Below are 13,576 nucleotides of genomic sequence, written 5' to 3'. Positions count from 1 at the left end.
TGCCTTTGCCCCTACCTTTTAAGGAAGAAATAATTTATATAATTTTTGTAAAACAATCATGTTGTATGTAAAATTCGAACACAACCATTATAATACAATTTATAGTTCTGTAGTGCACTTATTTTTGCGCGGGAAACAGTTATATAATTAGGAAGCTTCAGAGAGAGTGTTTATTTGTGTGGCTCATAAAGTGCCTTTCTGGCTCTCAAATCGTGTCTCACCTTTCCTTCGGTCACATCTTCACCGATCTTCTCTGCTACGTCTTTGTGAGACAGGTAAGATTTGCTGCAAGAAAATACAATATTGAATATTATGTCAGCACATGGTGAGAGGAAATGAAGAAATGAAGGAATAAACTGTATTTCTTTCTTGAAATAAGCAGTTTTTGAAGTATTTGAAGAAGAGGAACATCAAGTCTTAGGTTGCAAACAGGTGAATGTCATAAACTTAGGTACCATTCAACTTACATGTACATGGATTTTTTTACATGAAGTTGTTCACTATACATATTTTGAATCATATTAAATATCCATTTTTTGGCCAAAGCAAATCATTCTCACTGTGCCTATCTAAATGAAAGTCCCCCCTCGCAAATCCATGAATCTGTGATTTTGATCTGGCCAGCTTAGCAAACAATCTCATTACTGACATTTAAAAAAATTATATTGCTAAGTGTACTTTGCACTAAAAGAATAGTCACACATCTGCACCTTATCTTATAAAGAGTCTCCAATAAACCCACTAAAATGTGATATCAATTACTTCTGCTCACATAAGAAAAGGTTAATCTAAGTTTTGTGTAAATGGGGAGGGGGGGGGGGGGGGGGAATAGCTTGCAGCAGGGCTCAGGTGTAAGTTCAAGAAAAACACTAAGACAAAAATTGATTGAAAGATACTTCAGATAACACTATGATATGTTAAAGCCTGTCTGCACTATTTTAGCCAGGGGGATTAGACCTCCCTGCAAGGTCACTGACAGGTGGTTATCTCATTAAATCAGCTCGCAATTAACATCAGAAAAAGGGGATCATGGGGGACAAACATGCACCGATTAGGTATTGTTTGCTATATAGAGGGCGCAAGTAGCAGTAAGTAGTGCAGTGGGGCTTTAAACTCCACTCGGTTGTTTAGCCCATACAACTGTACTTACCATGAAGCTAGCCACTCCCCTGCAGCACTGAACAGCTCAATATGACCCATGCCTGACCCAGCACCAGCCAGTGTGATCATGACGGGCATGAGTTCCGCGATGCCGAACGTCTCGCTGCCGATGTTTGAGAGAAGCTGAGTACACATGGGGATGAGTGCCCGCAGCAGTGCAGAGGCCACGCCTTCACCAACGGCACTGCAAAGATGGAAATAAAATGTAGGATTGCATTATACAGTCGAACCTGCTTTAGTGACCACCTGTCTACAAAGACCACCTGTCTACAACAAGCACATTTTTTGTTTCCCTTGAAAATGGTTTCTCATTGAAACATGTACTAAAGGAACCTGTCTACAAAGACCACTTTTTGTGTTTCCCTTGGGCGGTCGGTGTAAACAGGTTTGACTGTATTACAAACATCTCTGCTTACATGATATTGTCAATATGCTCTTAAGAATGATTTTTTAATCCTTGATTTTAATTCCTTATTTTTCCTTCAGTTTTGAACGATTGATTGCATAAATCAATGTAATGTTTTCATGATGTGGCAAAGCATTATACAAGCATAAAATTAAGTTGACCAACAAATGATTAGCACAAATCTCAAAGAGTATGATTTACGATTTACAATCAATCATTCATTAAGCTACAAACGACAACTGATTTTCAGCAAAATAATAATAATGCCTAGTAAAATAAACTTTACCATTTACCAGTGACTAAAACTTGACATACCAATAATACAAATCTGCCATAAGAAAATAAATTAGGAATAAGTTGAACATTTTAAGTTAAGACTGATAGATTAAGACTGTCCCTATGCTCACCTGTTTTCCTTGACAATGTAAGAGGTCAGGCTCTGTAGAAGGACCCTGTTCTCCTGCCCCTTACCACCGGGATCACTGTCTCTGATGATGCGGGAGAGCCAACTCTGAAGAGCCTTGGGGTTGGAGCTACCCTGTCTACCCAGCGTGGAGCAGAGAGTGTCGATGTAGGTATCACTTGGGTGCTCCTCGGCTACAAAGTAAGAAAAATAGTGATTAGAATTAGTAATAGGACTAAAGACTAAAGACTAAAAACTAATAATACTAACAATCATCATCATCATCGACATCATCGTCACAATCATCATTGCTTACAATCATTATCATCATCATCATCATCATTACCATCATCATCATCATCATCACAATCATCACCATCATCATCACAATCGTCATCATCATTGTCAACATCATCATCATCATCATCATCATCACAATCACAACATCATCATGATCATGATCATCATCGTCAACATCATCGTCATCAACATCATCGTCAATATAATCATCATCACTAGTTCATCATCATCAATGGTAAGTGTAATGCAAAGGGATCCTGTTCATTAATGACAGTGATGCTCCATGTTTTTCTCCAACCCAGGTATTGCGTACAACGCTCAAATCAGGGTCATCTTTTCACTGGAATCCCATTTAGGACTTTGCCAATTCAAATACAATCGACTTGTGCTTTCTCTTCAATCTTTAAGAACAACAAAAGACATGATGAGGAGGATGAGAGTATTTGGAAGATTATTGAATATTTGAATAGCTGGAAAAGGCTTTGACACATTGTACTTCAGAGCAATGGGGATACAAGATCACAATCTGATCAAGAATAACTTACCAATTTGCATGAGTTTGTTGAAGAACTTGAGGATCTTTGTTCCATATTCCACCGACAGGTTTTCATTGGCTGCTGAGAGCAGGACATCAATAAGGTCTGAAATCACAATTTTTGAGATTAAGGATTAAGTGTTGCATGAAGTTGAAGATTAGCAATGTCGAATGACAAATCAGTGAGTTGACGAGACAAAAGTATTTAATACACATTATTGATATACAGGTGTATGTCTACCTATGAATTTATGTATATGTAGTACCATCATACCCGTTATGCAACATTTTAATTTATTTGATTATATTTTACTTCATTTCCTCATTTCAAGGAACATAAATGATTATACTGGAGTATAAAACTGGATCCTGTGTATTTCTGTGAGCCTACTTCTTTACAAACGATGCAATTTGATAATTTTCTTTTCCATTACCTGCTCGTTCAGTATAGAGCTTCTCCAAGGCTCGCTTAGCAGCCTCTTTCTCTAGATGGGATTCCATGGCTTGGATACACTCTTGATAGATGCAGTCATCCAGCACACTGTACAATGAATTAATTGGCAGGGTACACATAAATATCATTTACTTTAATTAAAAGGCTGTACAACAAGTCTAAGTTAGTGTGATTCTGATAGATGCAGTCACCCAGCACACTGTACGATGAATTATTTTGAAAGGTGTATGTGAATATTATATACTTTGAATAAAAGGCTGTATAAAAAGTCTAAGTTAGTGTGATTCTGATAGATGCAGTCACCCAGCACAATGTACAACAAACTACAGGGACTAACCCTGGAAAATCACACTCACTTTGAGGAAAAGGCTGTATAAAGAATCTAATTCACGTGAGATTCTAGTAGACGCATACATCTACATGTAATATACACATACTATACAAGAAAGTAATGTACAATACCTCTAAGTCTCATTCATTTGGACTAAAATGTAGTTCAAGGAGTAAAATAAAATGTGATCCAACTCAAAACATTAAACCTTGCAGGAATCAAATAAGTATAGTTTGAACTAGGCCACTCACCTGTCTTGCGCATGCTTGGTGAATATGTCATGGTAAGTTCTGAACACCTGGAAAAAGAATCTAGTCAGGAATTCCTCACCATCTTGTGGGCCCACAATCTGAGAGACTACTGAAGTTGCCTGTTAGACAGACAGAGAGAAAGAGAGAGAGAGCGAGAAAGAGAGAGAGAGAGAGAGAGAGACATGGTAAGATGCGACAAATGTGAAAAACACAGGGTTGAGAGAAAAAAGAATGGTGCGATAAATATTAAGAGAGAATGTTCAGGTCAAAATATAAACATCCTCAAAATACATGATCATGTAATAGCCGGCAAGAGAGAGAGAGAGAGAGAGAGAGAGGGGGGGGGGGAGGAGAGAAAGACCAGCTTAACAAATGAGAATAACTTTTAAAATCTTTTCTCTAAAATTAAATCAATTACTAAAATTTATTACAACTTTGGGTTCATTCTCCTTCAAAATTTAAATCCAGATTTGTTGGAATTTGGAATATGAAAGAGTAAACATACCGATTCTGCAACCGATTCTGTGCTTGCATCCAGGAGCAACGGGAGGAGAACTTCGACCATTCTATCCTTGTTGGCCTTAGACTCTGGACACCAGCTGATAAAGGCAAAATAATATGAATATATTCTATAATGATCTCAACTATCAAATGGGTATATGGTAATTAAACTTAGTTAATAATCACATCATCAAGATTTATATAAGACTATTTGAACAACAACAGCCAAAATGCTGGTATGTGATCGAAAGAACTCTGAACTTTGACCTTTGGACATGAATATGTTCTATGATTTGAAAAAATTGTAACTATCAAATGGGTATATGGTAACTAAACTCAATTCCTAACCAAACTATAACATCAAGATTTATATAAGATTACTTGAACAGCAATAGCTAAAATGGTGGTATGTCATCAAATGAACTCTGAACTTTGACCTTTGCACACAAAAAATGCCATGCTCTTGTCAAAATACAAGCTAAATTTTACAGAAAAAAAAGTGCGAGTTACTCTGAGAGATCTGAAGTGAAGCGGACAAGTGATGCCATGACATGCTGTACAGCTGCTGCGATGTTGAAAGTTGTCTGATCTGATTACATACAAAAAAAATGAAAAAAAGTTAAAAGGAGCGGGAATGTCTTTGTCATTTAGATTTCTTGACTTATCATATTTGATTTCCCCTGAGATCTGCAGTTCATTTGGGTTAATTTGGAGTAGATTTTCAAAGCTTTAAAAAAAAAAATCAAAAAAAAATCTATATTTTTGTTTGAAATGTGATATCATGATTATTCTGGGTAAAAACCCTGACAAACTTGAATGTGGAAAATTAATAAATAAAATGAAATCTAATAATTTTCAAAGCTTATCCCATTGCCACAGGAATCAGATGGCTTCTATATATCAAGCATAGGGGAATACAATGAGAAAAATAAGTAGTCAATAAGTTATTAGCACTAGATGACATGGTATTATATATATTATCAGCTAGTACCCTAAAAATTACCCATCTTTACAGAAGCTGATAACAGTATACATGAACATGGATTGTAACAAGTGTTCGAATCAAAAATAAACATAACATGTGCCAAAAAATACTTACTTGAGTACAATCCAAGATGAGCTGTTCTTAGCAAGTTCAAGTAATTCTCCGACAAGTTGGTCTCCTCTGTAGAATTGTCACCCTGCATGGTAGAAAAAAAAACAATATGCTTTCATCAAAACCACCTTGCACATCTGCGTTAAAATAAAATACAAACAGAGGATTGGAAAATGAAGATGGGGGATGAAATACATGTACAGCTTGATCATCTTGCATTGCCAATCTAGAGAGTGTAATGATTAGTTTTAATTAAATCACTCTTACTCAAGAAGGCCACAACATACTGCATTGCAAATAGACCCTAAAATTTCTGTGACTTTTTTCCTTCTCTTTCTGCTGATGTGAAATATGTAGTTCCTAGCGTTTTGGATCAAAAGATAATGCAAAGACAGGACTAAAATGAGAAACTGTACTGCTATTGATTACAGAATCAAAGTTAATTAGAAGTCATTATAAGATGATGATGTGGATCCTTATCAAATGATTGGTTGGGAGCTTACACGTGACCAGGCATTTATTTGGCCTAACACGCAATTTGGATAGTGACCGGTCATTATCAAATGCTAATGACCGGTCATTCGTAAAATGTTATATAACTAAAATTACCCACACTCGGTACCTTCAAAACAGTCCAAATGCCTGAGGCGAGGTTAGCTTGGTGGGTAATTCTTACTAATGCCCTCACTGCTGTGTATTATTTGTATATTATCCTACCAATGAGGGGATGGATGGGAAGTCTCCCATAGAGATCCCGTTCCATTTCTCCACAGCCTTTTTAACAGGACTGGGCAGGGCCATGAGCATGGTGAGGCCGTGGGCCGAGGCCGGCGAGGCACGGTTGGATGCGATGCGCAGCACGGCTCCGTAGCCAGAGAGGGCTCTGCAAGTCAGCTGCTCCAATTTCATATCTGAGTTCTTGTCCAGCTGGCCGAGCAAGCACGATCTAATGAATGAAAAAAATTAACATGAATACAAAATAGTCTATTTCTATCCAGTATATCAATTAAAAATTTGTAATTACACTGTATTTTCGAAAATTGATATTTAACTTTGATTAATGTAGATGAATTATTGACAACCAATGGCTTTCTGTACCACTAAACTTTGATGATCTTAGTGCTTGCCAGAGCCTTTGATGACAAACATGTTCAGGTAATTTTAATATATTTGCATAAACTTGTGAACAGGGCCCCCGTCTTATAAATAGTTACGATTGATCCAAATCAATCGCAAGTCCTCAAATCAATTGCAAGTTTGCAGTCTGTTATCTCTTAAGTACATAGCTGCAATAAATATCAATGGCAAATAGGTTGCGATTAATCGCAGCTGTTTATAAGAGGGGACCCAGGTCTATCGTTTCTACATTGCAATTTAAGAAACGTTTTGATCCATGTAGATGAGAATTTGGCAAACCAGTTGGTGTGAATCTTGTGTTTACGAACTTCCCAACAATTGATAAATTTCATCTGCACTGTTTGTTTTGAATCCTTAACAACCCACCTGGAATACAGGCCGAACATTTCCACAAGCTGACTGATGATTGGCTGAAGTTCTTGGGCCACTTCCATTCCTGCACGGGGATCGTCTTCATCCTGAGTTGTAAAAAAATCAGCAAAAAAAAAAGAAGAAAAAAGAAAGAAAAAAAAGATAACAAGTGTTGAATATAATGGTCTTGAAACTGCAGGAATTGTATATTTATTTTTAATTTGCCAAAAGTAATCACTATTTAAGTAAATACACGTACATCAATCATTTACAAACATAATTAATCAATTAAATAAAAAAGACAATCATCCTAATACACACAAAACAATACAATAAATTATATCAATTTATTTCCATTTAAATGTTTAACAGTATCTGCGCATTCAGACAAATGGTTTATCATTACACGGGCCTCTTCCAAAATGTTTTACAACCAAAGAATGTGCACTTGTTGGTCTTTGAATTTCATATTGCATACACAATCTTTGTTTTTTATTGTTATTTATTTATTCAATCTTATCAAATCTGTAAATATTCTATATATGCATTGTTTTTATTGATTGTACAGGGCCCTCAGGGATGGCAGTTTCTTAAAGTGACTCAGTAACATTGCCTCAGAGTCTGAAACAAAATCCTGGACTTAGCTCATGCTGCAATCATAATTATAAACCTTTAGGTCAGTCAGGAATCCCATGACATTTATAAGCCGATCGTTTCAATATTACACCCTATCACAGACACTGATAACACATAGGGCCATGCATATCAGATTTAACATTGTTAAACGATGCCTTTAACTTAAAAAAAAAAACCTGCTGAAATAAAACTGTGAATATATAGATAATAATAGAGGAAAAGCGATTTTACATATTTATAAGGAAAAACGTCGGACTGACCATGGCTTTCATGAATCTATCCTGAAGTGAGATCCGCAGCTTTCCGATGACGGAATCTATGGTGTAGAGCAGGTGCAGGCTGGGAAGGGTAGAGGCTGGGAGAACATCGGTCGGTCTTGCGTCCAAGGGCATTTGTGAGAGCTGTCAGAGAGAACAGAGAAATAAGAAACAAATAAAAGTTTTAAAATCAAAAGAGTACTCCAGTAGATATATCTATCGTAAACATCATCTAGCATTAAAGGGTACCAGTCACCTTGAAAAGTAATTTGTGTACAACCAAATCACCTTAAAACAAACTTACACTGTACCTGGCGTTCTATGGACAAACATTTACAGAGTAAAAACAAAAACAAAACAAAACATAAACCCCTTATTTCATAAATCAATTTCAAAATTGAAATTAAAACTTGAAATGATTAGTTTCACTGATAATTTAGGCATAGGATACCATCAATGGATATACAAAAAATGTAGACTTCACAATACTTTAAGATTTTAACCACTTCTTTTTTTAGCAGATGTTTCTGCATTTATTGATAAATCAAATATAAAACATTCAAATAACAATAATAGTATATAATATAATTGATTTACATCAAGAGTGACAACTTAATACACACAAAATAAAATATTTAAAAAAAATACATAATTGAAAGCTTGAAAGTATGGAGGTAAGTAAAAATAATCAAGATAAATGCAGAGGCCAACTATCATAAGCAAAGAAGCTTGAGTCGATAGCAGCCGGGAAGGGGGGGGGGTACATGGCGCTGTTTTAGGAGAATGTAGGGGAATAGAGAGTCACATATAAAGATTTTGTTCAGAAAGTATCTGAATAAAAAGTGGAAAGAAATTAATAAAAGAAAAAAGAAGAAAAATGTGCAAGTGTGTGCAAGTGGGTGTGTGCAGGTGAAGTAAGTGTTCGATTCGTATTGTTAATGAACTGGTCATCTAAAATTAATTAAAATAAACTATCAAAACCTCTGAGACCCTTATGATGTTTTTGAATATGTAGATATTAAATATTTTTTCATCGATGCTTTGAATAAATAAAGAGTTGCAGAGTGTTTAATATTGTCAGGTAAAGCATTCCAAATGTCTGGACCATGATGTCTTATCGATTTATAGGCCATAATAATTTTGGGGTTTGTTAAGTGGAAATCGGATGAGTGTCGTGTGGGATAAGAATGTATATCACTATTGTAAACAAAAATATTTCGAAATGCTGTATTTATCCAACATTTATACATAAAGATTGCAGTTTGAAAACTGTGAATGTCAGCGATTTTTAATGTTTTTAGTTTACAAAATATTGGATCAGTATGGGCTAAATAATGTGAATGTGTACAAAGACGAAGTGCTTTCTTTTGGAGACGATATATTAACATAATTTTCATCTTACTACATGTACTATTGCCCCAAACTATGTTACAATAAGATATGTATGACAAAATGAAGGAATTGTAAAGCATAAATAGTGACTTTTGTGATAGATAATATTTTAATTTATATAAAATGCCTATGCTTCTCGAGACTAGCATGCAAATGTTGTTAATATGACTATTCCAAGTTAGGTTTGTTATTTTCTGGAAGAAAAATGTAGATATTCTTTGTCTACACACATTGTTCAACGCTCAAATTCTTGGCCGGGCTTTGAGAGAAAGGAAGAGGTCAATGTACCTTGACATTGATCTACATTTGCCACATTCCACCCAAGTGAAGTAAATGGGTACCTGGTAGGAATTTATTCCTTGAAATGCTAGAGCGCCGTACTGTAGCCCTGCTAAAGCCAGGGTAATAATCGAGAGTGCCAGGAGGGTCAAATCTGACTGACATGAGCGCTATACAAGAACCCATTATTATTATTATTATTATTATTACCTGTCTGGCGATGGATTCTTGGGCCATCTGAACATCAAACTTGACAGTGTGGCAGTGCTTGATGACTATGTCAAGGAGGCTCTCTGCCTCTGTGTCTGGGAGTCTCTGTTCACAGAGGTGTTCCTGTACACAAATTACAGAGAAGAGAAGAAAATATTTGGTTGGATTATATTTTTCATGTTTTTTTACATTACCACGTTTTTGTTGTTGTGTAAATGAACTTCTTGATCTCGGTTGGCAGACTCTGGGACCTGCTTGTTTTGGGGGGCTCTGCGCGAATGAGACTGTATCGTATCCATGATCGTATCCTTCCATCTTTCATGTTTTGAATTGCGCAGATCCTTGAAACACGTTGGTCTCTTTGCCAATCCGCCGGTATTGAGAGGTCCATCCCCCCTATTGCTTTTTGGGGTCTCAATTTGGATCATGTTTGTTCGTCATGATTGCTATGCCATGTGTTTTTTAATAAACCGAACTGAACTGAATGCTCATAATGATACACAGTACAGGCTCATGGGGGCAGTAGAAAATAATCACTGAAGAGATTGTAAAATTGTGAACCAATACATTAATGACATCACAAGAGTAATATCCGTGCATAAAATTCAATAATAATATTGATATTTAGAATTCGTACATAGAGTAGTAGCCATATTTTAACACAAAAGTTCAAATTCAAATATCTGCAGATAATCTTGCTGTTGAAGGTCAATTTCATATACACTGTACATTCATACATACCAGGATGTGTAGGGCAATTAAACTGGATTATTCAGAGGGGGAAATTAAACTGGATTATTCAGAGGGCGCATTTTACGTTATAAAGCTTAGGGAATAAACAGCCTAATCCAATATTATATTCTTAATAGTAAAGCCGAATTACCAAGAACAGAAGAAAATATTGTCATCGAATTATGAATCATCTCATCAAAATCAAAGGCAAACAGTTAAAGTAACTTACAAATCCCATTCATGAACACATTAAGTACAATTTTGTGTCAGTCTACTATCATTTTACACAAAAAGAGAATCAAACTCAGTTCTCACCTTGATCCAAGTTTTGTACTTAGCGGATGGCATGCGCGGTACCCATCGCAGGGAGTGCAGGACCTCATGTTGGGTCAAAGGTCGCTCGCTATCACAGTGCTGCCCTTCAAGCAGCTTGATGTACGCCACAGATGGCGCCATTTGACCAAGCAGCCTCCAGCAGACGCTGGCCGTGTAGTGGATGGAGCAGCCGTCCATGTGATCGAAGGGCGTGGCATTCTGGGATGCCTGGAGGTGACACTCGCTGCCGACGCCCATGAGTTCGATGACGGCAGAGTAGAGCTCGTTGTAGTCAAAGTTGGGGTCATACAGGACCTCGCATGCCTGAAAACATGATAGACATCAATAGAACAATATGCAACCTTACATTCATCATACATGCCAACATTTGAAAATCAGAAATCTGTACACTATGTGCGCGAAGCGCATATCACGAGCGCGAAGTCCTTTTAGCCGGGGTCCAGGGCCCGCTTTAGGGCCCTGGAAGCTCTGGGTTTCCAGATGCTCTCTGGTGCAATCTGAGCCTATTTTAGGGACCATTTCCCCTAAAATTCAACCCAAGTTTATGGGTAATTTTTGTGTCATACCAAACAAAAAAGTGATTGAAGTGAATTCCACATTTTAATTTATCCTTGGCAGAGGCAGAGCAGATAATAGACATAGATTTAATTAGCCACTCATGCAGAGTGATGCATTTAAGTCTAGTTACTTTTTAAATAATTATACATGACATAGATCTATGCATAAAATGAGACTGGCAATAATGGTATTCAACTTTCCAGACAACAGTCAATAATCCAAAATTATTGTAACTCATTGAGCTACATGTAAATGAGGTTGTCAAAATCAATGTCAGCAGAACAAGACTCCACCACTGATCTTTAGATCTTGCCGACAATAAATGCAGTATACATTATCAGAGATGCCAACCCTATATGATGGCTGTCAGTAACATTTACCATATTTGTCCGTAACAAATGGGGGGTCTTTCCGGAACGCAAGACACCGCAGCATAATTTTCGCGCAAAACGTACACAAACACCCAATCACTCTTACTGCATTTCGAACCTACCATTTTTAAGTCCAAAATAAAGATGTGCATAAAAACGTTTTTAAAAATCTGTTTCCAGTCAAAGGATCTCCTCCTTGGGTACTCGCTCTTTTGAGTGAATCCATGATAATATTCAGGAAGAAAACACCTCGTTCAAGCGTCGAATGGCAAATTCGAATCCACAGTCAAACGGCAGAACTCGTATCCTACACACGCACACGTACACTCACGTTCACCAGTACCACAGACACTCCAGCCCAGGCCGCTAGGCCCGGCGTTCATGAACAACAACACACCGTATATCGCACTTGCAATGTGCCCACTGAATCACCGAAGTCTTCGCTACTATACTTTGAATGGGTATTGCGGGCGCCGCGCGCACGATCATCTACCACCATGCTCCCCCCAAAATGCACGACCGCACACTAGTATCAAAACAGTAATAACGGCGGCCGTGTTGTTTCGGAATTAAACAAGATGGCGGCGGACGGACCATGTGCGTGAAAGTGCCTATCCAGTGTAGTCAATGCTATGTATGGAAAGCCAAATTCCCCAAAATCGGAACGTTCCGTTTTTTAGGGCTATAAAAACTTCAAAAACGGAACAGTTCCGTTAAAATCGGAACGGTTGGCATGTCTGCATTCATTAGCAAGCAAAAGCTTACTATAAAAAATACAACTCACATTTCTTGAGAATATCTCATACAGTATGGAAAATCCTGCATCAAATGATTCTCTCAACCAGTTACACATGATTTGGTTTTCATAAAACAAAACCTTTTCCATAAATTTCAGCCTATGGTTATTCTGGGTACTGCCTTACTGTCTTCAAAATAAATCCATGGCATATAAAAGCTCTCCACATTTGCACTGGGCGTTGCGGCGTGCACCAGTAATCCAGCTAACAATAGAATTTACAAACTGATTCAGCCGAGGAGGCAGTTTTGAAACTGAGTCACGTCTTTTGGATGGTGACGTTTAAAGGTCGGTCCCCAGACGTAAATAATCATATCTGATTGATTCAGGTCTGTAAAAACCCAATACACACACACACTTGTGCGTGCGAACCAGCTGCTCATGCGAGAAAATATTTTCTCACCCCTTTGTCGATGCAGGGTCCGTTCCTATCTGTCTCAGCCGAGATTAGGTTGTAGAAGCTCCGTTTGAAGGTGGATCCGTCCATGACGGCAAAGTGGTTGTCTCCCATGGTGACTTTGCGATAGTTCTCCTCCACCTCCCTGCACGGGGTGTAGAACTTGGTGACGGCGATCCCGCCGCGTTCCTCTTGGTAGAGCATTAGGGCGGGGTCCGATGATTGCACGGTGAAGATGTTCCATTGCACCTGGGGGGGGGGGGTGGGGGTAAGGTGAGGACAGAGGAAGCATTTAGAATAGTTGTTAATGGTGAGTGTGGGAGATTGAAAATTGGAAGTAAAGGGCAAAGTGGGGATGCACATATAAGATGTTCCCCAACCCACAATAGGAAGGAGGGACAAAGACCCCCTCTCCCTCCCTGAAACAAAAGGATGACGTAGAGATCGCCACTAGTGGCTCAGACCCTATAAAAGACGGAACACTGGAGGCAGCATCACCAAAATCAGCGGCGTAACGCTGCTGGATCCAAAGTACCCCACCGGCATACCCCCGGGGGATACAATTAAACAAGTTTCAGCTTATTACTAATCCTGCATTTAAATATTCATAGCCAAGGGATCATTAAATAACACCATCAGATAAAAAGAGACAGAATGCAATGCATCATGTAATACTTTTTTCTTCC

At 37.8% G+C, this 13,576-nt stretch overlaps 1 protein-coding gene across 5 annotated transcripts in view; it reads right to left on the bottom strand.

Moving 5' to 3' along the window:
- Positions 1-13,576, bottom strand: part of LOC586064 (E3 ubiquitin-protein ligase UBR4) — a 135,390-nt gene that overhangs the window by 103,794 nt on the left and 18,020 nt on the right. For all 5 annotated transcript variants that reach the window (XM_030997412.1, XM_030997414.1, XM_030997415.1 and 2 more), the window contains 15 exons: positions 12,897-13,139; positions 10,748-11,071; positions 9,701-9,823; positions 7,823-7,963; positions 6,942-7,033; positions 6,156-6,384; positions 5,442-5,523; positions 4,853-4,931; positions 4,347-4,440; positions 3,842-3,960; positions 3,240-3,346; positions 2,816-2,911; positions 1,975-2,164; positions 1,151-1,345; positions 222-285 (listed from right to left, as the gene is read on the bottom strand). In XM_030997412.1, coding sequence (XP_030853272.1) covers positions 222-285; positions 1,151-1,345; positions 1,975-2,164; positions 2,816-2,911; positions 3,240-3,346; positions 3,842-3,960; positions 4,347-4,440; positions 4,853-4,931; positions 5,442-5,523; positions 6,156-6,384; positions 6,942-7,033; positions 7,823-7,963; positions 9,701-9,823; positions 10,748-11,071; positions 12,897-13,139 — 2,178 coding nt within the window. The remainder of the gene's footprint in view (positions 1-221; positions 286-1,150; positions 1,346-1,974; positions 2,165-2,815; positions 2,912-3,239; positions 3,347-3,841; positions 3,961-4,346; positions 4,441-4,852; positions 4,932-5,441; positions 5,524-6,155; positions 6,385-6,941; positions 7,034-7,822; positions 7,964-9,700; positions 9,824-10,747; positions 11,072-12,896; positions 13,140-13,576) is intronic.

This window comes from Strongylocentrotus purpuratus, unplaced genomic scaffold (genome assembly GCF_000002235.5).
Source record: "Strongylocentrotus purpuratus isolate Spur 01 unplaced genomic scaffold, Spur_5.0 spur5_scaffold_4, whole genome shotgun sequence".
Taxonomy (NCBI): domain Eukaryota; kingdom Metazoa; phylum Echinodermata; class Echinoidea; order Camarodonta; family Strongylocentrotidae; genus Strongylocentrotus; species Strongylocentrotus purpuratus.
The sequence above is the reverse complement of the archived record's forward strand: the minus strand, read 5'-3'. Positions and strand labels throughout refer to the sequence as shown.